General features: G+C 47.5%; 1 protein-coding gene across 1 annotated transcript in view; it reads right to left on the reverse strand.

Annotated features, from left to right (window-relative positions):
* Nucleotides 1-23,457, reverse strand: part of FAM117A (family with sequence similarity 117 member A) — a gene marked incomplete at its 5' end in the record, with an annotated part of 41,888 nt that overhangs the window by 9,968 nt on the left and 8,463 nt on the right. The window contains one exon of the mRNA XM_080680578.1: nucleotides 6,988-7,157. Coding sequence (XP_080536704.1) covers nucleotides 6,988-7,157 — 170 coding nt within the window. The remainder of the gene's footprint in view (nucleotides 1-6,987; nucleotides 7,158-23,457) is intronic.

Here is a 23,457-nt window from a genome sequence, read left to right on the forward strand (position 1 = left end):
AAGAGCTCAGCAGGGACAGTCTGAGCAGGGCTGTGGGAGCAGCCTGTCCTGTGACAGCTGCCGGGGAGGGGCCCTGGGGCAGGGGCTCCTTGGTTCTACCTTCTCCCAGCTGCCCACCCATCAGAACCTTGGCTGGGCTGAAACAACAGCCAGGCTAAGACAACTGCCTACTTCCCTTCCCTGAGGCTAGCACCATGGGGAGACTCTCAGAGATCCATCCCCCCACAGTCCCCTCCTTTAGGAAAAAGGCAGGCAGCACATCCTTCTGGCCCAGACCCCAAAGCCCTAGAGGTGAAGCTGGCTGACAGTCTATGGAAAGCAAGCAGCTGTCTACTCCCAAATGCCTACATCTCTCTAAACCAGAGTTGGCAGACGGAACCTCAGAAATGGCTGCTGTATAGATTGAAAAGTGAGGAGGAAGTCCACTTCCCCTCAGCCCCCTCGGCTCAGCGGGTGCATGAACTCTCCTCCATCCAGGGCTCCAAAGCCAACCCCATAGGTGACTAGCTCTGCTAATCGAAGTGCTGAGTCTCGCACTAGCCTGTTGTCCCTGGAAAGGTGGCAGAGGCTATGGAGAAGGGATGACAAAGGCGAAGGTGATGAGCCCACTTCCCCTCCTCCAGGAAGATACTGTATTCACAGGTGGGTGGTGAGAGGTAAAAACAGCCACATTCAGGCTGCCACCGGTTCCACTAACATCTCTGGCAAACTCTTCAACTACCTTCTTTCTTCTGAAACATGTGAGGGGGTGGAAGGAGAAATGTGGGCTCGCGCTGGAGTTGAGAAAGGATGTGAAAATTCATGGCAGCGAGGATCATCTCCTCTCTCAATCTGCTTTACTTCCCTGCGCTCTGTTCTGCAATGTCTTCCAGCAACTATTGCCTGCTCTGTGTAAACTGTGCTACCAAGGCCATCGCTTTGCCTCAACACCCCACCCCGGCCGTAGATAGCACCGTCTCAAGCTCCATCCCATGGGCTCTCCTCTCCATATTTGGTTCTGTCCTACCCAGGCAAACCAATCCCAGCTCCTTTTTCTTATTCATGCATTCAACAAATAGCTACTCAATGCAAACTGTGCCAGGCAGTGTTCCAGGTGCTGGGGACACTACGATGCACAAACCAACAAAAACCCTCTTCCCCCTCGAGTTTATGTTCTAGTTGGGGACACAGTCTCAACAATGACAAGTACTAAAGAGAAAAGTACACCAAAAAAAGGGGCTGGGGATGCTGGGATGCGGGTGGGGTGATGGGGAGACCGACATGATTTTAAATGTCCAGAAGTCTTCAATAAAAAGGTAATGTCTGAAGAAAAACATGAAGGAGATGAGGGAGTGAGCCACGTAAGAGGGATCTAGGTGGAGGGAATAGCAAGTGCAAAGGCCCTGAAGCAGGAGCAAGCCTGATGTGTTGAGGATGAAGAGGAAGTCAGTGAGGCTGGAGCAGAGTGAGCCAGGGGCACAACAGTAGGAGGTCAACAGATGTGACAGGCCCTGGCTGGTTTGGCTCAATGGATAGAGCGTTGGCCTGCAGACTGAAGGGTCCCAGGTTCGATTCTGGCCAAGGGCACGTGCCTGGGTTGCAGGCTCGATCCCCAGTAGGGGGTATGCAGAAGGCAGCCAATCAATGATTCTCTCTCATCATTGATGTTTCTATCTCTCTCTCCCTCTCCCTTCCTCTCTAAAATCAATAAAAATATATTTTTTTAAAAAATAGATGTGACAGATTGAAAAATGGCCCCCCAAAGTATCAGGTCCTAATCCCTGGAACCTGTAAATGTTACAAGTAGTCAAGTTTTTGCAGATATGATTAAGTTAAGGTGGAAATATTATCTTGGGTTATCCAGGTGGGCCTTAAATGCCATTACAAGTGTCCTTATGAGAGACAGTGGGAGATTAGACACACACAGAAGAAAAGACGATGTGACATGGAGGCAGAAATTGGGAGTGATGTGGCCACAAGCCAAAAAATGCTGGCAACCACCAGAAGCTGGAAGATGCAAGGAACGGATCTCCCAGAGAGCCTCTAGAGAAAGTGTAGCCCTGCCAACACCTTGATCTTGGCCCAGGGAAATGGACTTTGGACTTCTGGCCTCCAGAATTGTGAGAGAATAAATTTTTGTTGTTTTAAGTCACTAAGTTTGAAGTAATTTGTTACAGCAGCTTTGGGTACCTATACATAGGTTATGCTGTGTTTGAAGCTGTTTACACGCTGGCCTTGAGAGTTCTCATTGCAGGCATGTGCACAAGTGTGGTCTTTGGTGCCTCCTACTGAACTGGGAGCGTCAAGAGTGGGGACCATGCCCTGCCCCTTATTTTCAGTGCCCCTGGGTGGACAAGCCCCTCTTCCTCTGGGTCTCCTTGGAGCACAGAGAAGTCATGGCTACTGAAGGCTACCCTTCAAAGAGCAACCCTCTATGGCACAACAGGAGCCAAGCCATGCTGCGTGACAGCACTGTAAGTATCGTTCCAGATGACCCTTTGGAAGCAGGGTGGAGCTTGAGCTCAGCAGGCCAAAGTCATGTTGGTCAAAGGGACTCATGCACTGGAACAGATTTGTTTGAACACTCTGGCCCAGGGGGAGCAGCTGAAGGAAAAGCAGGGCTATTTACTAGCCATGAGTGGCATCAGCCAACTGTGCAGATGATGCTCGGATTATGCAAAACTGAATGTGGGTTAGAGCAAGGAAGCCTTGCCTGGGGTTCTGGGATCCCAGAGCACCATGTGGAAGGATAACTGGACATGGGGACGGAGGAGAGATTTCCAAAGAGCAGCCCGATAGAACAAGGCAGGGGCCAAATGGAGCTGAAAACCCTCCCAACTATATCTGTTTCTCTGCCCCAACCCCACTAAGTTTCTACCTGGACTCTGAGGCAGGAAGAGTCTAGTTGTGTTGTCTCCAGTGATGTTGGCAGAGCCCAGCTGGGTCCTAGGAACATAACCCAGTATACCCGTGTGGAGACACAGGACAGCATGGTGCCTGGCTTGGTACAGATGGTCAGTAATTACATGTTGAAATGAAATCCAGCAGGGAATCGGCCCCCTGGGACTCTGGCCAGACAGAGACAGGAAAGACTCTAAGGGGGGTCTGCCGGCCAATTCTGAGAACTCCGGCTGCAGGTGGCCAAGGCCACCATCTCTGGCCCTACAGTGACTGTGCAATGCTCACATTTTCCATCATGAACCCATTTTCAAACATTCTGTGCTGTTGTCACACCATATGCTGAACAACTGGTCCTGCTCACCATTTTGGGAAACAGGCGCTGTGCCCAGGCCTCCACACCCACAAAGGCAGGCCCATGGTGGGCAAACTGAATTGCGTGTCATCACTAAATGTTAAGGCACTGGCTTGGGGAAAGGAGGAAGACATGACACAGGTAGGACAAGCCACAGAAAGGGAAGTCTTCCCAAACGAAGATGCCACCCCTGCCTCCTGCCTTCAGGACACTCCATCAGGTTTGTCAAGGACTTAAGCCATCGTATTCCTGAAGGGTAAGTCAGGCCTAAGAAACAAGTCTGTCATGGAGGCTTCCCCACCTCACCTGGAACAAGTGAGGCTGGCGATGAACAGAAGAGGGGGTGGTGGGTGGAGGGAGGCAGAGCAGGTATCCAGGGTCCCATCTGTCTGCAGGACGAGAACACTAGCAGGGGAATTTTGTTCAAACAGCCATGCCAGCTGTGGTGAGACCACTTCCTCCCTCCAGAAGAGTGCGAGAAGACTCCAATGCTTTGCACAGCAAGAAGAGAGAGGGGTGACCACAACCGGCATGTGGTGCCACCACCACCCTGGCCCAGGTCCAGCTGCTAGGAGAGGCCACTTGGCAGCCAGCTCTAGTTTACCAGCTGAGTTGGGGGAAGAGTGGTCCGGAGAGGGGAGCACACATTCAGATTGATTTGGAGAGTCCTGGTAAGTCCTCCAGATGAGGGTGACTGCACAGAAGCCCTCCTCCCCCTCCCTGGTTGGCCACTCTGGTCCAGCTCCCGCTGCACCTAAGCACTTCCTTGATCTCATCAAGCTGGTCTCTGGGAAACTTGGTCATCCCTCTCCCATTGCTCGTTCTGCCTCAGAACGTGCAGCATCTCCAGAGCCTCCTTCCCCAATCACCACATTCAGACCTCCTCTCCTTCCCAGCACCACCAACTTCCCAAACGGGATCTACCCACATCTCTTCCCAAGCAGCTGGGTAACTCAGCCCTCCATGTCAGCCTATAAATTGTCTGGAGACTACCTGTGCTTGCCTAAGAGCTGAAAGCACAGCTAGCCCAGGGAGGGGGTCCTGGGGCTGTTGCCAACCTGCCATATCCGACAACGGAGAGCTTTTCACCCATCTTCTGCCTGTGAGGAAGCCTTGAGGATACAGCAAGACTGGCTATCTAAACAGCCTGGCAAGTGTTCTGTGCTTGTTGCCCAGGCCTGAAACTTGCCTGGAACGGGCAGGAAGGGAGTTGCACAATGGTTCCCTGCCTTCACTGCAAGGCAGGCCTCCAGGAATGCCAGGGCTGATGTGGTCTCCAAACACACGCTCTGGCTGCTGGTTCTGGGTGGGAGGAGGAGTGGGGGGAGGGGTGGTGAGAGGTGCAGGTGGTGGGGGGCGTAAGAAGTGAAGGCCAGCCAGATACAGTGGATACTATATTGGTGTGACTGGAAGAGAAAGGGCAGAATGTGGGGTAGGGGTGGGAATAGGCCCCCTCAAGCTCAGAAAAATTAGGGTGAGATAGGGCACTAATTTATTTTTAACAGTTTAAAAGCTTTCAAGGACTTGGTAGATCCCACCTCCCTACCTTTCCCCTTACTCCCTAGTATCTCCCCGATAAAAACTCATCTCCAGTCCATTCTGGGTGATATACCCATGCTCAGTAGGGAGACGCCAGGAGAGCCTCAGGTCATCATGGTGTACTACCAGTGTGGAAGGTAGCTTGTGCCAGGCCAGGGACTCAAGCAGGAATGTGAATGGTGCCCAAAACCTAGAAGCAGAAAATTCCCAGAAGGCCAGGAATGAAAGATGGGCAGAGCGCATACTTGGGTTGGATGCCTACGTTGATCAGAATTCTCCCATCTCCTGACTGCAGCCACAATATTGACAGGTTGCTAAGAGTTCCTCGAGGGCTGGAGCCCATCCCAGGGAGAGGAAAGCTGCACAGCTCGGCCGTGCCAGACCCATGGAGGCGCATTGCTGACCTCTGTCTTGCTGTGGCAGGAAGCCCAGACTTGTTATATAAAAGATCGGGCCTGCACTTGGGGCCTGAGCAGCAACACACAGCCTAGAGTCCATGCCTCTAAATCCGGCGGGGGAACATCTGAGTCCACCCCTGCCTTGAGCTGACAAAGAGAAAGCTATGTGAGGAGTGGGATGGAGGCTTCCTAGAAGGCTGGCAGCAGGAAACGACAGAGACAGGCTACATGGCAGCCTGCCGTCTGACAAAGAGGGATGCAATCATGAGCTTACATACGTGAAGTAACCTCAAGTCCTGCTCCTCCAAGAAGCCCTCCTTGACTACATACATTATTTGGGCTAAACACTACTCTCAAAAGAGAAAGGGGTGCTGCTCCAGGTCAGTGACGGGGAAGCATAACCTATCCTACTCGCCCTTTTCTAAGGGCACAGGGAACAACAGTTCCCAGGGCCCCTAGGAAGCAGACCTGCTCTGTCTGCCACCTGGAGTGTGTTCTCCCTTCACTTTCTGTTCATAGATCGAAAGGGAGCCGTGGATTTCAATGGCAGTAAATGCTTGTAGGGCCACGGTAGGGTATTCCCATGAGAATTCCCCTCCTCCGAAATGTGCCAGACACTTGGCCCAATCATCCCTTGGTTGTTTGTTCACAGCCTTCATGGAACTGGCACCCAGACTCACAGAGGCCAAATCTTGTTCTCATTTCCTTATTCTTCACTTCAACATGCCAAGAACAGTACTGGGCATTCAGACTCTCACTAATAACATTGGAAAACAGACCTCGTTAAAAAAAAATAAATAAAAGAAAGGGACTGACGTGATGTGCTCAGAAAGGAGGCAGGGTAAAGTGAGTGCACGAAACACTTTCACATTTGGCCACCGCCCACCCCATCTACAGGCAGGCAGAGTGGGCACCCCCCTCCACCCCCACCCCCACCCCCACTCCCCGCACGCTGCAAAGGAAGAGCTGACTTGCCCAGTATCCCCAGGATGCTGCTTTGCCTCTGAGCCTGTATCTTCCTTCCTGAGGACAACTCATTTGTTCTGAAGTTGAACAGGAATAGATTTAAGCTACATCAAAAGGGAAAATATTTGACTCTCAACAACATGATTGCTAAGATTGTTGAAGTCTTGAATCAGATGAAGAAATATCTTTGTATAATTTCACAGATGACTTCTTGCTCAGGCTAACACTATCTTATTCAAAAGCTGACAAATGGGCTGGATGAACAGCAGTGATTGCTTCCAAGTTTACGATTCTTAGTGAAAAGACTGTCGTGAAGAAAAGGGACCTGGGCTCCACAGGACTCCAATGAGTCCATTGAAATCCCAGACTGAGCTGCTGGCTAGGGATCAACTCTCCTTTATCTGAGAGCCTTCTACTCCTATTGCTCCAGTGAGATCTATTCTGGCTCAGCACACTTTTTGGCCACCTCTTCCAGTTGTCTGGGGAGTGCAAACTCAATTGAATGTTGGCCCCAGTTTAATTTTAGCAAGGTAAGTCTCATTTTTTAAAACCTAGAATAAATTCCAAAATCAACTCTTGCTTACCCACACATCAATACTCAAGCCAAAGTGAAAAACCCAGATTGACTTCTCTCCCATCAGTCAGGTGGAATACAAACTCATTTTCATGTAAGTTTACAAAGAAAACCGAGCTGGTAAACATTAGATGACGAAAAACTACATGGTGAATATGTGCAGCTGAAACCCAAGACAAATAATTTCAAGGACTGAGAGTTGGTAAGTAGACCAAAGGCCTCCTCAGCCAGCCCCTGCCCCCATCCTTATTCCTTTTCCAGTTAGGAGAGAGCATTACCTGGGTGGCCTTGTCATTGGTACAGCAGGTGAAGGCCCCATCGGCATCTCGCGGCCACTGGCCCAGGAGGTACGAGCTGAGGATGGTGTCCAGGGAGAATGTACGTCGGACCTGAGGTGGCTGAGGCCTACACACTGGCTTTTCTGGGGCCACTGCACACGGGACGCTGGCTGGAAGAGAGCACAGCATGTCCCTTGACGTCAGCATGGTGGAAAGAGGCATGGAAACCAACCTTCTCTCTTCTCCGAAGCCTTACCTGATAGCCACCTCTTCACCTGCATCCACCCTCTCCTAAAGGAATTTGAAGCTGCCCACAAAAGCACATACAGAGAGCTCCCCCGATTAACCAGCTGGCTGCTATCGCTGGAAACAATTTGCACCATTTTACTTTGGACTGGGATGACATGTCCTCCATCTTTTTCCTGTTCCTAATGGGCTGTGAACTGTGAAGGCAGAGGCCTCCATACTGAGTTTCCTGAGCGCAGGACTGTTTCCCATCATTAGAGAGGGAACTCTAAGTAGACAAAAACCAAATTTTCTTCCATCTTTTATCTCCTGCCCTTCTCCTTCCCTTCAGCACTCACTGCAGGGCTCCTAAGCACTACACAATTCAACCAACTAACTGAAGGACTCTTTTTTATTTTTAATTAATTAATTTTTTAAAAAATATATTTTATTGATTTTTACAGAGAGGAAGGGAGAGGGATAGAGAGTTAGAAACATCAGTGAGAGAGAAACATCGATCAGCTGCCTCCTGCACAACCCCCACTGGGGATGTGCCCGCAACCAAGGTACATGCCCTTGACAGGAATCGAACCTGGGACCCTTGAGTCTGCAGGCCGATGTGTAGCCACTGAGCCAAACCAGTTAGGGCTCTTTTTTTTTTTTAATATATGTTTTTATTCATTTCAGAGAGAGGAAGGGAGAGGGAGAGAGAGATGGAAACATCAGTAATGAGAGAGAATCACCTACTGGGGATCTAGCCTGCAACCCTGGAATGTGCCCTGACCAGGAATAGAACCGTGACCTCCTGGTTCATGGGTTGACACTCAACCACTGAGCCAGCCACGCTGGCTGGGTTGAAGGATTCTTTATACTTCCTTCAGGATTGGTCAGCCCCAGGGAACCTAGATGCCTGAGACAAAGAAAATGATATAATATTGACTTTCAACTATATAGCCTGCGGAGTCAGCTTAGGGAAATATCCAAGTCTTTTGGTTCTCTCATCTATCTCAGATTTCTGACTAAATGGGACAAAAATAAAGCAATCATAACTGCATTATCTTTAATTTTACCTGGGTTACAGCTTTTTGGGAGAAAGTAAAAGTTGAGACTGTTGATAACATGTAAGGATTCCGGAATCATCTGTAAGTCTCAATCATCTGGGTGGACCATGTTTTCCATGGCCACATTCAAAACACTACTAACCTAAGATCTGTAAGTTTCTTTCCTTTAAACGGAGCAAAATGCTTTCACATCTGTATTAATCCCTTAATAATTCATCTGTGCATTAAGCACAGCAAAAGGAACTGGGGATTGTAGGTATCAATAAACTTGAAGAGCTTTACATTAAAAAAGACACTAACAGCCCTAGCCGGTTTGGCTCAGTAGATAGAGCGTTGGCCTGCGGACTGAAGGGTCCTGGGTTTGATTCCGGTCAAGGGCACGTACATTGGTTGCAGGTTCCCCGGCCCTGGTTGGGGTGTGTGCAGGAGGCAACCAATCGATGTATCTCTCTCACAGTGATGTTTCTCTCTCTCTGTCTCTCCCCCTCCCTTCCATTCTCTCTAAAAAAAAGTCAATGGAAAAAATATCCTCGGGTAAGGATTAGCAACAACAAAAAAAGAAATCATATTGTACATATTTTGCAATGTGCTTTTGCCTTATATCATAAACACTGTTCCAAATCAATATACACTGATTTAAACACATTACAACACATTCCTTTAAATGATCTTAACGTTTCTGTTAAAACTCTTCAAAGGCCCCCTTTTCAAGATGGTAATCAAAGGCCTCATGTTTTGGTCCCACTTACCTGTCCTTACATTTCACTCCTTTTCAAAGTCTCTGTCCTGCACAAACTACACTACACAGTTTCCCACCAGGTCCTGGGCCTTCGCTCCTCTGAGGTTTGCACATGTGTCCAAGGTTGAAATCTCATCAGTCCACCAAGGCCTACCTCCACCTCCAAGAGCCTTCTGGATCCCCTGGAAGGAATCTCTCAGGATTTTCTGATTTCCTCCAGCACTTTGTACCCTTCTAGTACTTATCATCTTCTCTTTCGGATCATGGGTATGTGTAACGCCTAGATAATAAACAACCAGTGGCCAAGGACTGTCCCTAATTTATCTTTGTACCCCTCCCAGTGCCTAGAGCATAGGACTGGTGATTGGAAGGTGCCGAAGGGTTTGCATAAAATAAACTCTTACTGTAAGGATAAACTTGCTTTATACCAGGATTCTAAGTTTGCCTGCACATCCATGCTCAACCCACTTCCCAGGAGTGAAGCCACCAGAGCTGCTTGTCTCTTTTCCTCTGAGGCTCAGAAAGGCCCAACCTCTTTCTTCCCCATCCTGTGCCTCGTCACCCTGTAAGTCAATGACAGGCATGCTGGGTTCAAGTTCCAACTTCATCTCCTACACTAGCTTTTCAATCACTCATCTTCCTATCACTCACCTTCCTATTCTGCACTTAAGATCAAAAAGCAGCAATCAGGTATTTATGGGAGCTTCTGACCTATGTCAGCAGCCACGTCAGACACAAAAATGCTGTGGCCCTCCTACAATGTCTTTAAGAGCCAAGTGGTGAGGTGGGGGCTCTGGAAAAACAAGTTTACATGACAGAGAAGCAAAGAAACAAAGAAACAGGTGGGTAGCAGATGAGCAAGAGACTGGTATAAAGGCCAGAACGCCACAATCCTAATGGCTGTGTCATCCCTGTGAAGGGAGAGGGCTGTGACTCCAGGGCTGAGAAAGAAGCGATGGGGAGAAAGATATCTTGGAGACGCCTCTCCCAGTCCCTTGGCAGAAGTTGCTGCCTTTGCTCTACTGTATTTACATAGTCCACAAGTTTTGCCCCATCCCACAAAGTTTGTTAATGTATGTAATCTTCTATTTTCCCAGCAGCTTTCAAAGGTGCTCAGGAAAGACTGTCAAGGAAACCAACACACAGGGAAGCCGGGTTTCAGGTTGGATTCAGTCACCCTGCAAGTCAGAGACAGTCCCAGATCTAAATCTAAGCTTCCTCCCTCCTATCTCAGCTCACTGGGGCTCCGGGCCCTGTTGCATGAGGACATTCTCTGAGGCTGCTGGAACATCTGCCTGGACACCTGGAGGAAGGATTGCCTCTTTCAGGGAAGGAGATAACAGGCCTGACCTGGAGGTCTACAATGACCTTTTCACTTTATGGGTTTCTTTGGGGGGTTTTATGAAGTCTTTGAAATGTGGGGCTAAAGCATTCTGCTGTCTTCTGGGGACAATTTACACCACACCCATCTTAAATCAGTGCCATTACCCTCCATATCCCACTCATTCATGAGCTATAGCAGAACTCCAATCTCAAGGGCAGCAGTCAAATGTGGTACTTTACCCGCTGTGTTCCCTCGGCTAGGGAGGGCTCAGAGTCCTGGAATTTGACATGAGACTCCAACCACCACTCATTATGGTCAATTCTACATGCTTTCTGGCCACCTCTGACCAAAGCTATTTGCAAAGACTCTGAGGACTTCATGGGTACTGACTTCTCCTCCATATGCCAGAAATAAAACAAAACAAACAAACAAAACAAAACATACCCCATACATACAAAAGAAAGAGAAAAAGGGGGGCTGGGGAGAGACAAGGAGGGAGAGGGTAAGAGATAGTGAAGGGAATGGGGGAAAATCAAGCCCCTAATCCAGACCCAGCAGCCTTGGACATCTTCTCTGCTAGATCTGCAAGGGTCTCACCACAGCTCAGTCGAACTAGAGGACTTGCCTCAGTTTCTTTTCCTTAAATGAGACAGCTGGGCCTCGCCCTATTTCTATAGTGACCACATCCTAGTGCAATGTGTTGGCACAGCTCCTGGGGAGCCACAAAATGACGGAGTTACCTTCTGTCTCAGAGCCCTCAGCTAGGATCTCTTCCCTCCCAAACCCCCAAATTCTTGGCATGTCCTGTCTCCTTGGAAGAGTCCATAAAATGCCATGCTTCCTTCATGTCCAACATATAAGGGAGGGGGGGCATTTAAAAATTAGATTTATTTTTATTTTTATTTCAAAAACCTCATCCCAAATGGTTTGGGGAACACCTGCTAATTAGGGCACCAAAATTGATTAAGGGCTAAACCAAGGTGTCAAGTCCCCCCCAAATGCAACACCAACTAAAGCCAAAATTAGACACGTTTTGTTCCATCCTGGAAGAGGCCACAGGCTGAAGCAGTGTTCCCCCCACCCTGAATATGTGGGGGCTCAGATCGGAGGGATCTAGTCTGACTGCAGCTCTGCCCTCACTGTGGTGTGACTGTAGCCAACACCAGGGCCTGTTCTCCCATCTGGCGAGCAGGAGCATGATCCCGCCTAAATTCCCTCTTAGGGGTGCTGTAAAAAACAGATGAGCTTCGAGTACACTTGAAAGTCTTCATTAGCTAGATTAGGTCAAACCAATTGTCTCTTAATCCCTCCCCATACCACAATCCGTTAGGACTGAAGGTGGGGTGAGGGAGCCTAGAAAGAGGAGGCTACGCAGACAAGACAGCAGAGTGAGTTCCAGCCACCACTATCCCTTGGGAAGGGGCACATCTGCAGTGTCAAAGCCCTTCCCTTCCCCAGGAAGTCTAACGCAGCATGGACACCACCCTGAATAAACGGTGCAGGGGCGGAAAGAAAACCGCCTGTCGATGTGGGCATCAGCAGCTGCGGGTCAGCACTCAAGTTGTGCTACCCACTGAGACCCACCTCAGTCAGGAACATCCCCTGAGAAATCTCACGAGCTTATCCCTCACGAGCATAGCAGAAGGCTCTAGGGAGTGGGATTTGCTCTACAACGGTGTGATGATGGTTAAAGGAAAAGCGCTGAAAAGTAACAACGGTTGCTTGTGGTCAGAAGATGAACTGGTTTCATTTCTGGAAAGTACCCCTCTCAGATTTGGGAAATGGGGAGGAAAATAAGACAATCGGCTCTCCTATCTGAGAAGAGACGCCCATATCATGACAGGCCATGACAAAGCAGCAGGCTGCCGGGGCACTGGCTGGGTGGCTGCGGGAGGGTGGAGTGTCCTGTTTACAGCACTGTGGGGTATTATCGGCCCATCGCATGCAGCAGCCTCCACGGCCCAACCACCTGGCGGAGCGCTCTGGCACAGGGCCAGGCCATTTCACCCTGTAGCTGATCGGTGGCGGATGCTTTGGTTCTTGGGCAACGGCAAATGGAAAAAACAAAACAAACCAGCACACACCGGAGATAAGAAGCCTTAGTGCTATCTTCCAGAGCCACTTGGCCCTGGCTCCCAACTGCTGCATTTTTATGGCTTTGAGGAGAGGGGGCCCCGCTGAGTGCAGAGGACCAGCAGTCAAGTGTCTGCGCACTGGGGGACAGTCAATAGGGAGGAGAGCACACAAAGGGCAGATAAGACACTGAACCAAGAGTGGCTAGCAGGGGCCGGACACACCACAGGGGACCGGCTGGTTGCTTCAGTAAGCAGAATTTGCGTGCCCACCACAAGCCAGCTCTGTGGTAAGCACTGGGATACAGGAGGAGTAGGATAAGAAGCTGCTAACCAGGCTACAATCCCTAAGCATCTGAAGGTACCCCAGCCAACGCCTCTTCAGAAGGATCACCAAGCTGTCTCTGTGCTCTCTTCTATTCCGGCTGGAAACCAGCTCAGGCCTGACCACGCCAGCAAACACCCATCCCTGGTACCCAAAGGAGAACGGTGACAGCTCTTAGAAGGGCAAGAAGGGGTCAGGGGAAGGAGGAAGGCAGCAGATGGCGCAGGAAGTGAGGTGCTTGTGGCTGCCCTTCTCAACTTGGCCAAAGATGGCCTGTAGGGCGGAGGCTCAGCAGCTTATGAGGAGAAATCAGGCCCTGACCAAAGGGTCCTGGCTGAGCATCGAGGGGCGCTACTTCACTTATTTTACTTTGATGTAGGAGAGAGAAGCCTGGGAAATAAGACAAGGCTACCCTCCACCCATCCTCCATTAGCCTGAAACCTAGTGACCCCAAAATACCCGAGTACAGAGAGAAGAAGAGAAAGGCAGCCAATGAGACCTCACACGTGGCAAGAGCTCAACAACTAGCAGGTCCAACAAACAAGTTATGAGTCACTTTCTCATGTTGTTGGGCTTTGAAGCATTACTAGCTCTAGTCGTCTCGCCTCCCCCTTAAAGAGAAAATGACTCTTATTTATAACAAAAACTGTACATATGTTGAGGGAAATAAGAAAATGCAGACGAACAAAAAATGAAAAATAAAAACTATGCATGCCCCCATTCAAAGATCACTACTGTGCCTATCTTTCCTGGCCTCTCTTCATGCACATATGGGTGCATATATATTTTTTATAAAATGAGATCACATTATACACATTTTTCTACAATCTGCTTCTTTCAGTCACTGGTCTTCATTTAGGAAGGACAAGCAGGCCCAGGGCTGAGGCGGGGCACATGGTTTGCACATGGAGGGAGCAGGCACTACCCTGTCCCATCTCCTAGCTGTGATGCAGAGATTTTTTGGGGGGGGGAGGGGAGTGGGGGGGAGGGAGTAAGGGGGATGTTAATCTGGAGATGAGCAAAGTAAAACAGGGATTCAGAATTCTAAACATTTCCCCAATAACAGAGTTGCAGTAAGTAGGGGAAGTCCCTCCTGCAGCTTCACAGGGATTATCTTTCCATTTCAGTACACGTGCTGGGATTACACAGGGCAGGCCGTCTTCTGAGCTCCCAGTGCTCCAGCACCGCTTAACTGCTTAACTCAGGGACGTGTGGGTTTTGGAGGGAAGTTGCGGTCAAACCGAAATCCCCAATATGACTGTATAAGAGTTAGAACCCTCCTTGGAAAGCCCAAGGAGACCCCATCCATCTCAGCTGGGAAAATTAAACTTGGGCCTTCGAATACTTCTTTCAACACCAAGCAATAGCTCGTTTCAACCAAAACAGGGAGAAGAAATCAAAGAAACTAGATTAAAAAGGAAGAAATACACAGTAACATCACATTTCCCTTACCAAGAAGGCTTACCTACCTAACGAGAAAAGAGCGATGAGATTTGTGTATGCATGGAAAACTTCTCAGGCAGGCCCTTGATTAAGTACTGACTCCATATTTAAGTGTGTAGCTCAAATGAAAGTGTTTCTGGCTACATGTCTGACTCCCAGGGTGCAGACCACAGCTACAGGCAGCTGGAGAGAAGGGCCAGGACAAACCCATCTGGAGATGTCATTGTGGGGAAAAATAAGGAGTATACTAACTATTCACCATCAGCAAAGAGGAAAAGGATGATCCCACTGTGTGTGTGTGTGTGTGTGTGTGTGTGTGTGTGTGTGTGTGTAGAAAGAGTAGACAGCAGTTAGACATTTTGTTCAATTCTCAAGAAGCTGCAGTTAGAAAAGGAAGTGGGGTGAACTTTTCACCTTTTATCTCAATTCTCTGAAGAGTTCTGTAAGATTTCGACATTCTTAAAACAAAATACTAGCAATTACTGATTGGAGCAGGCTTTCCTTTGGAATCTATTTGGCCTTTGCAAAAATAGCATAAATAGTACATAGACTAGCCCTGTCTCCCTAAAATTAAAAAAAAAAAAAAAAAATCCTCACCCCTGCAGTTATTTGGGAATGATGAATTTCTCAGAAGACAGACATAAACCCTTCAGTATCTTCACTTCTCACAATGATCTGATTCCTATCAAGTAGACGAGAAATCACAACTTACAGTCAGCTCTTAGGTAGTCTTTTAAGATAAATGAGGTAAAGAACCAGAGATTGAGGAGGTTCATCTACAGCACACCCTGTGAGAGGACAGTTGTGATTGAAACTGCACCCTGATTTCTGTTCTGAGTGTGTGCACCCCATATGCTCTCATGAGTTCTCCTCTGGACAGGGAAGCAGAGCGCCCAAGTGTTACAGTTGGGGGGCCCATGACACATCCTCATGTAGAGAGGTGAACTGACTTCTCCAATGCCACAGAGCAAAGTGAGACACAGGCCTCTTGCCAATAGAGAATTTTTGAAATTACATTTCCTACACTTGCTTTTCATTGTCAGAATCAACTGTCATATGCCTGTCTCGGTCCAGGAGCCACTCCATGGATCGGAAGGGTCCTAATCCTTCCCCTAGTTGCTAGGAACCAGGATGATCATACATACCTGGGTCTCAGGAACATTGCTTTACTAACTGGCATGTTGGGCGAGGGAAGGAAGACAACTAAGATGTGAGGGATCCCTTTTCAAGTGAGCAAAGTGGAAAACAAGTGAAAGAAGAAAAGGAAATAATAGAATTACAGATAACTTTCAAATAATCAAAGTAATTTTTCCTTTGTGAACCAACCAAGACTTATTTTTAGCTCTGTTAGCCTGCTTTCTCCCTGACCTCAAGCAAACTTCTAGATGGCAATGTAGGTGTAAGCAACTGATACTCAATTCGTATCAACCCAAGTCACACAAAATACTTAAGACTTAGACAGAATATGATGGCCCCATTTTGTTGCCTTCCCTCCAATGATTCAAACCGCACCCCCCCAATTTTTTAATTCTTCTTTTGAATGGCTTATGTCAATACATACATCCATTAGTGTTCAGAACTGGCTTTATACAACTCCCAGTAATATCCTAATCAGGAAGCATCATCAATGGATACCAGAACTACTGGGGGAAAGGTTATGGGGAGCAGAATATTAACATAATGCCAAAGTATCACCACATAAGCCATTTATTAAGAGAATATTTTTTTGTTAATCCTCACCCAAGGACATTTTTTCCATTGATTTTTTTTTTTTTTTTTTTTTTTTTTTTTAGAGAAAGAGTGGAAGGGAGAGAGGAAGGGGGAGAGAAAGAGAGAGAAAAACATCAATGTCAGAGAAACACATCGATTAGTTCAGGGCCAGGGATCGAACCTGCAACCCAGGTACATGTCTTTGGGAAGCAAAGCCACAACCCTTCGGTACATGGGCCAGTGTTCTAACCACTGAACACCACCAGCCAGAGCAAGAGACTTTTTAAAAAGACACAACTAAACAAGAACCTTGACATTGGACCCTAGATCAAAAACAACACAAAAAAGTTGTCAAAGGGGAAATTGAAAATGGACTGGATATAAGATGATATGGACTAATAATTTATTTAGTGTAATGATACTGTGATTATGTAGAAGAATGCCCTTATTCTCAGCAGTAGCCACTGAAGTAAAGGGCAAAGTACTATGATATTTGCAACTTATTTTCAAATGGTTCACCAAAAAAGCACACAGGGATGCACATATGTATGTTTGTCTGGACCCATATATATAATACACAAAAGGAAAGAAGAGATTTCAGGGGTGGGCAAACTTTTTGACTCGAGGGCCACAATGGGTTCTTAAACTGGACCGGAGGGCCGGAACAAAAGCATGGATGGAGTGTTTGTGTGAACTAATATAAATTCAAAGTAAAGGAGCGGAGGGGAGAGCAAGAGAACCCTCCGCTCTTTCGGCTCCGCGGGCCGGATAGAACAGCCGAACGGGCCGGATCCGGCCCGCGGGCTGTAGTTTGCCCACGGCTGGATTAGATGATTGTGACTAAAAGTTATCAGTGAGTCTAGGTGAAGAATAAATGGGTATGCGTTGTGCTTACAACTTTTCTGAAGGTTTGAAATTTTTCCAAAATAAAGTTGTAAGAGGTAATAATTAAAAACTGGCTTAATTTGGGAAGATGGCAATTCAGTTCACTCCCCTGCAAGGATCTGACCCTTTAGCATTTCAAACTTGGCAGGTCACGGGGGTCACTGCTCTGGATTTCTAATTTGGCGAAAGAGAAGATGGGCAAGAAGAAATGAAACAGTGACTGAGGCTTAACCTGAGGCAAGGAATTGAAAGATGTAAATCAGTACAAAGTAGAATAAAAATACTATGTGAAGGAGACTTTAAACCATATTAAGACCTGTCACATCATCCCAGGAAGAAGAGCAAGACTGGGGGCAGAACTAAGGGGTTCTTATAGGTCCAGAAACACAGTTGAAGCTGGATATAAGCTCATATAGGCCCAGCCAAGTTACCCCTGGGGATTCATTTGCCATTATTGCTCTTCCAAAGGAATGTAGAAACCAGATAGATCCGAGGGAAGATGGATAAGGATGACTAAAAGGAAGATAGGTAGATTCCAGGAGGACGGTGAAATTAATTAGAATTTATCAGTCTTCTGTGTGGGTGCAAAAATAAAGTGTAGTAAAAAGACTTTAATTAGGAGACTCTAGCGAGGTAAAAGGAAGAAGTTGCTCATCAGAACTGAATGAGGGAGATTGCAGCATCTACTGAAGAACAACTCCAGGAAGAGATAATTATATGCTCCCAGATGTCTCAGTGTTCACCCCGGAAGGCAGTACATTACATCAGAACAGTCTGAGGCTCCACTAGTTCTAGAATTCCCCCAACTATTAAAGGGTGAATAAGACCGGCTTCTTGACCAAATCAGCTAAATTGAAAGCTCAGAGTTCATGTTACTATCTGGGGCAAAATAAGTTAGAGAGAGAAGAAAGGCACGAAGTCAAAGGGAGACTTGCCTTACCTAGGCTGATCAGACAGCTGTGTTGTGGGCTCCCAGATGATCTCTCCCACCTCCTCCCCCAGGCAGAAAATTATAAATAGCGCTCAATTTACCTCTGCCAAGCCACAAGCAGGTCTGGTCATATGATTGGATGAGCTGGAGCAGTGGTCGGCAAACTCATTAGTCCACAGAGCCAAATATCAACAGTACGATTGCAATTTCTTTTGAGCCGAAACCGGTTTGGCTCAGTGGATAGAGCATTGGCCTGCGGACTGAGGGGTCCCGGGTTCGATTCCGGTCGGGGGCACGTGCATTGGTTGCGGGCACATCCCCAGTGGGAGGTGTGCAGGAGGCAGCTGATCGATGTTTCTCTCTCATCGATGTTTCTAGCTCTCTAACCCTCTCCCTTCCTCTCTGTAAAATATCAATAAAATATATATATAAAAAAAAAAAAGAAATTTCTTTTGAGAGCCAAATTTTTTAAACTTAAACTTCTTCTAACGCCACTTCTTCAAAATAGACTCACCCAGGCCGTGGTATTTTGTGGAAGAGCCACACTCAAGGGGCCAAAGAGCCACATGTGGCTCGTGGGCCGCAGTCTGCCGACCACGGAGCTGGAGTAAACACCCCGTAGACATCAGTGCTCAGAGGGCAGGTTTGCTCACTTGCTACACCTCATTAGTTAGGAATCTGTCAGGACCTCTGCTTTTACCCCTGGTTCACTCTGCTGGGCGGGGCAGCAGGGAGCAGGGCTGCAGGGAGCAATTGCTCAGTTATGTTCCTCAGGGCCAGGAAGGTACAGTCACAGAATCTGCTTTGCCTTCAGGGTCTAAAATCCCATTAGTCATTCTGCTCAACCCTCACAGCCTTGAAAAGCTATGTGGGCCAGAGTGCCCCCTGTACAAAGTCTTCTCTGGTTATCGCCATCTCCTCACTCGAGTTCTGCTCTGTATGCCCAGCTTCAGAGAGGAGATACCCGAGACCACCACACCCCATCTAGTGATTCCCTACCTCGCTGTGGACATTCTGGAACTGACCCAGCCTGCCCTCAGCTCAGTGGCAAACTCCCAGACTGTGTCTACGGGTGGAAAACCCCCAAAGGGTGCTGGGCGACCTTCCAGGTCAGCCCCTGCTCTGACGCCCTGGTCTCGCCACTTGTTCGGATCTCCAAAGGGAGGCTCAAAGGTTGTGGAGAGCCTCCAGGGCAACCCTAGCCTGAAAAGCAAGATTAGATGGCCTCTCCAGAAAGAGCCTTGAAAGGTCTGACACTGGGAAAATCTATCCTAATATTAGCATATGCCTGACCACTGATGACTTCACAGCAGAAGGATGCTTGTCAGCTCACCTCACCTCACCACATGTGCTTCCCGTCACTGAAGGTAAGTGACACCATCTTCCCTGTAAAAGATGGGCTCTGTATCTGGTTCTTAAGTCATGAGCTGCTTAACAGTAATGCCATTTTCTTTTAGAAGTCTTATCCTCCTGAAGCAAAAGGGAAACAGTTTGGAATGTTAATTACCAAAGCGTCCTACCCATGTCTCTAAGAACTGAAAGGAAAAGGCTCAGTCGTCCCAGTCCCTTCTAAGCAGGCAGCCTTGGCCATTCGCGCAGCTGCTCCAACACAGACTTCTAAGCTGCAGACAATCCAGTGGGTGGTTCTCTTTTGCATCGTGCCTTCATTCTGGATGCCCATCCACCCAGCACTGATTTTGGGTAGACAGAGCCAGAATCAGAGAATAGTGGGGAGCAGATATAACTTAGCAACTGCCTAAGAGCAACAATCTAAGTATGTAAACTGGGTAGTAATATAGTAAATGCTCATGGGTCTATTTTACATAACTGGCTGGAGCCCATGAAAAAACCCTTTGATGCCAACTTAACCACAGTCCCCTGGCTCTAGGGTAGCTGCAGGGAGACATTTCAGATAGAGGAAACACACTAAAGCTAGAGACTTTTTAAAACCTGTTTTTTCTATGTAGGACGCATTTACTTACCCCAATTCTGGAAAACTAGGGGAAATATCAGTAAGTAAAAATGTCAGGAATAATTCAAGTGCCTTCATGGAGCAAAGATGGATGTATACAATGTGGTATGGTGTCAGAATAGAGGGGTGGGAAATAAAGGTCAGTATCTGAACCTCTAACTCCTTCTGCTTAGCAGTAATCATCAGATCCACCCCTCCTTAGGCCAGGTAGTATGTGGAAGGGTTCATTGACTAAGAATGAAACCTCCCTGTGTGTTTGAAGTTGTAACTCCTGGCCACTTGGTAAGGCATTCTGTAATAAACCATATAGATGCCCTCTCTCAGGTTCCTGTACATTCAGGAGGCGGTTGGTACAACAAACCGACTGGTACACAGCTGAGAAAGTTATCTGGCTCAGGCCCATAACCTGGCATCGCTTTCTAAACCAAATTCAACTCTTTTCCCCCTCAGAACCTTACTATAAAATGCAAAGTGGTATACCCCGTGTCTCTGTGCAAGAGGGCCTTTTGATTTCATGTATTTTATTAAAAAAGTAGAGTGAAGAGCACAATAAGAGTGTTTCTTAAATAAGAAAGCAGTTTTCTCCTCGAACAGTGGTTCTCAACCTTTCTAATGCCGCGACCCTTTAATACAGTTCCTCATGTTGTGGTGACCCCCAACCATAAAATTATTTTCGTTGCTACTTCATAACTGTAATTTTGCTACTGTTAATGAATCGTAATGTAAAAATCTTGTGTTTTCCGATGGTCTTAGGCTCTACAGCAGCGGTTCTCAACTGCTAGCAGGGTCACCTAAGACCATCGGAAAACACAGATATTTACATTACGATTCATTAACAGTAGCAAAATTACAGTTATGAAGTAGCAACGAAAGTAATTTTATGGTTGGGGGTCACCACAACATGAGGAACTGTATTAAAGGGTCGCGGCATTAGAAAGGTTGAGAACCACTGTCCGAGAAGGTCCTGGGCACCCTGAATATGGTTAGTGAGATTCAGCAGACTGCTGTAACCCTGCCCATCCCTCTGCTGGGCCAATGTGGAGAGTGGATTGGGCTCAGACACACAGCAGCAGGCACCCAACCTTGTTCAGCTTGAGTATGAAGAAAAAGATTAAATCTCCTGAGAGGTGACCTACGATAACAGTCAATATGTGGGCCCAAATCTGCCTCTGCCCCAATGTGCTACATGAACTTAGATGAGTCATTGATTTCCGTCTGTTAAATGGGAAGGACAGGAGATGGTATGAGGATGGTAAAAGAAAACCTCTCCCAGGGTACAAATTGGTCTAACACATATTCACTTTTTAAACTTTTTACTTGGAAAGGATTTCAGACTTATAGATGCAAGAACAAGAATAGCACACAGAACACCCACATAACCTTTGCCCAGACCCACCCGCTATTAAATCTTTGCCCCACTTGCTTTATCATTTGCTTTCTTCCACGTGTACTTTTTCTCACATACACACAAACTCTTCTACATTCACACTCGACACACACACATTTACACCCGAGATACACACATGCAGATAAACACATGCCATCCTTTGGTGGGGGGGCTCTGTGTGGCCATTTATTTGAAAACAACAAGGAAGTATCAGGGTCGTAGGTTCAAGATGAAGAGAGAGCAAGAGGGGCCTTGCCACTTGATGCTTCCACAGCTCTGCTCCTCCGCCCTCCCTCCAATGCAAACAGCAGGCTCTCAAGTGTTTGGGTTTAGAGAGGAACTAAAGACCAGAAAAAGTACTTGTTACAAAAGATGGTTGGTTAGTCTTATCTTTTTCTTTAAACAACAAAAACCACAAAAAACCACCACAAAGCATTTATATAAACCATGGAAATAGCTTTATTATACAAACTAATATGTATAATATTTGTTTACAATGGGATATTTTATAAAGTTGGGAAGTAACTGGGAAAGAAAGGTTCCACATAAGCATATCATTATTAGAACATTCAAGAATTCTACACAGAATCTGGTTTTGTAAGAAGAGAAGTAAAGAGGTAAGACTGCCCATAACCCTGTTGGGAGGGTTAGGTAACCTCTATGAAGCAGGCCAGGCAGTTCTCCATGATACCAAGCCCCGAGATGGACTTTCTCCTGAGTTCAAGTCCCCGCTGTTCCCCTTACTGGGCACATGCTTGTCTCAGAAAGGCACTGTCATGTATCACAGTGACTCCAGTCCAGTTAACCTAAAGCTAGGAGAGGGAGACCTGCTCAGGCAGAGCACCTACTGTTATGAATCGCAATGTAAATATCTGTGTTTTCCGATGGTCTTAGGTGACTTCTGTGAAAGGGGTCGCGACCCACAGGTTGAGAACCGCTAGCAGGGTCGCCTAAGACCATCGGAAAACACAGATATTTACATGACGATTCATAACAGTAGCAAAATTACAGTTATGAAGTAGCAACGAAAATAATTTGATGGTTGGGGGTCACCACCACATGAGGAACTGTATTAAAGGGTCATGGCGTTAGAAAGGTCGAGAACCACTGCCTTAGAGGCAGGAAAACCCTGCCTGCCTCCGGGGCCCTACCTGTCTCTGGTTAGCTTCTGATTCAACATGGAAGTTGCTTATCTCCAACCAGTTGGAAACACTCAAAAGCCACCACCATATCACACATATAATGTAATAATCACCACCTTCCAATTAGCCACCCCAAGTAGATGGTCACTTATGGGGTGTTAAAGGAACAAACAAACTTCTCTGCAGCCCATTTTCCTTCCCAATGACTTTCTGCTTCTGGAATACAGGTATGCAAGTAGAAGGGAAACAAAGACTGGGCATGTGCTGGGCAGGCAGCAGAGCATGCCAGCTGGGGAGGAAATTTGTAACAGGCTGTCCAGACTATGTAGGAAGAGCCCTGGGATCAGGAGCAAGAGGGCTCTCTCAGTCACATGGTGGGCAAGTCACTTCCTTTCTGGGCCTCAGTTTCCTTATCTGCAAAAACAACTAAATGCCACCTGCACCTGCAGGATTGTCGTGCGGATGAATGAGAACATTCCAGAGTACCGAGTATGAGCAACAAAGAGCTGAGCAAATGGAACACACTGTCAACACTAACAATCTATACTCTCCAGTTCCCTGAAAATATAGATGAATTTGGGGGCCTACCGGAGTTGGGATTCACAAATTCTTCCTTTCTACAAGGCACCTGTTTTAGTCTTCTTCTGTGAACACAGAACTACCCAGGATTTCGACTCTAATAAGGAACAGTCTAGGTGCTGCTCTCAGCATAAAGATGTGCACATACCTCGCGGATGTGACTCATATCGCCCTCCTCTCCCCAATCTCTGAATCCAGACTACGTAATTCTGTGAGAGCTCTCTGGTTGCATCCCCTCTGTCATGCCAAATGCTACTCCACCCTCCACCCCACTGTGCATGTCCTATCTGATGGGCAGGAATTACAAAGACAATCCCAAACAGGGGCCATGCGGCAGGTTTTCAGCCAGCTTGCAGGTGTGGGGCTGGGAGCGCGCGTGTTATCGAGGGTGCTTCTCTCAAAGCTGTGTGGGCGATCAAACATGCACAGAGCACAGAAAACCCTTAAAGGGGAGGCAGTGTGTGGGGAAGAGGAGAGGGAAGAGGAGGTGAAGAGAAGCTGCCGTTGTTTCTTCCCAATCACATTTTCACTCTTTTCAGTTACCCCCCCGTGAGCAGGTTTTACCATTTTGACTGCGCCACCAGGCCCGTGGTTGACAACTTTAAAGGCAGGGGAACACAGACTCCATGGGTGACCGTGTTTGTGCCCAGGGGTTGGGGGATGATAATGAGCTTC

This window comes from Plecotus auritus (genome assembly GCF_963455305.1).
Source record: "Plecotus auritus genome assembly, chromosome: 7".
NCBI lineage: Eukaryota > Metazoa > Chordata > Mammalia > Chiroptera > Vespertilionidae > Plecotus > Plecotus auritus.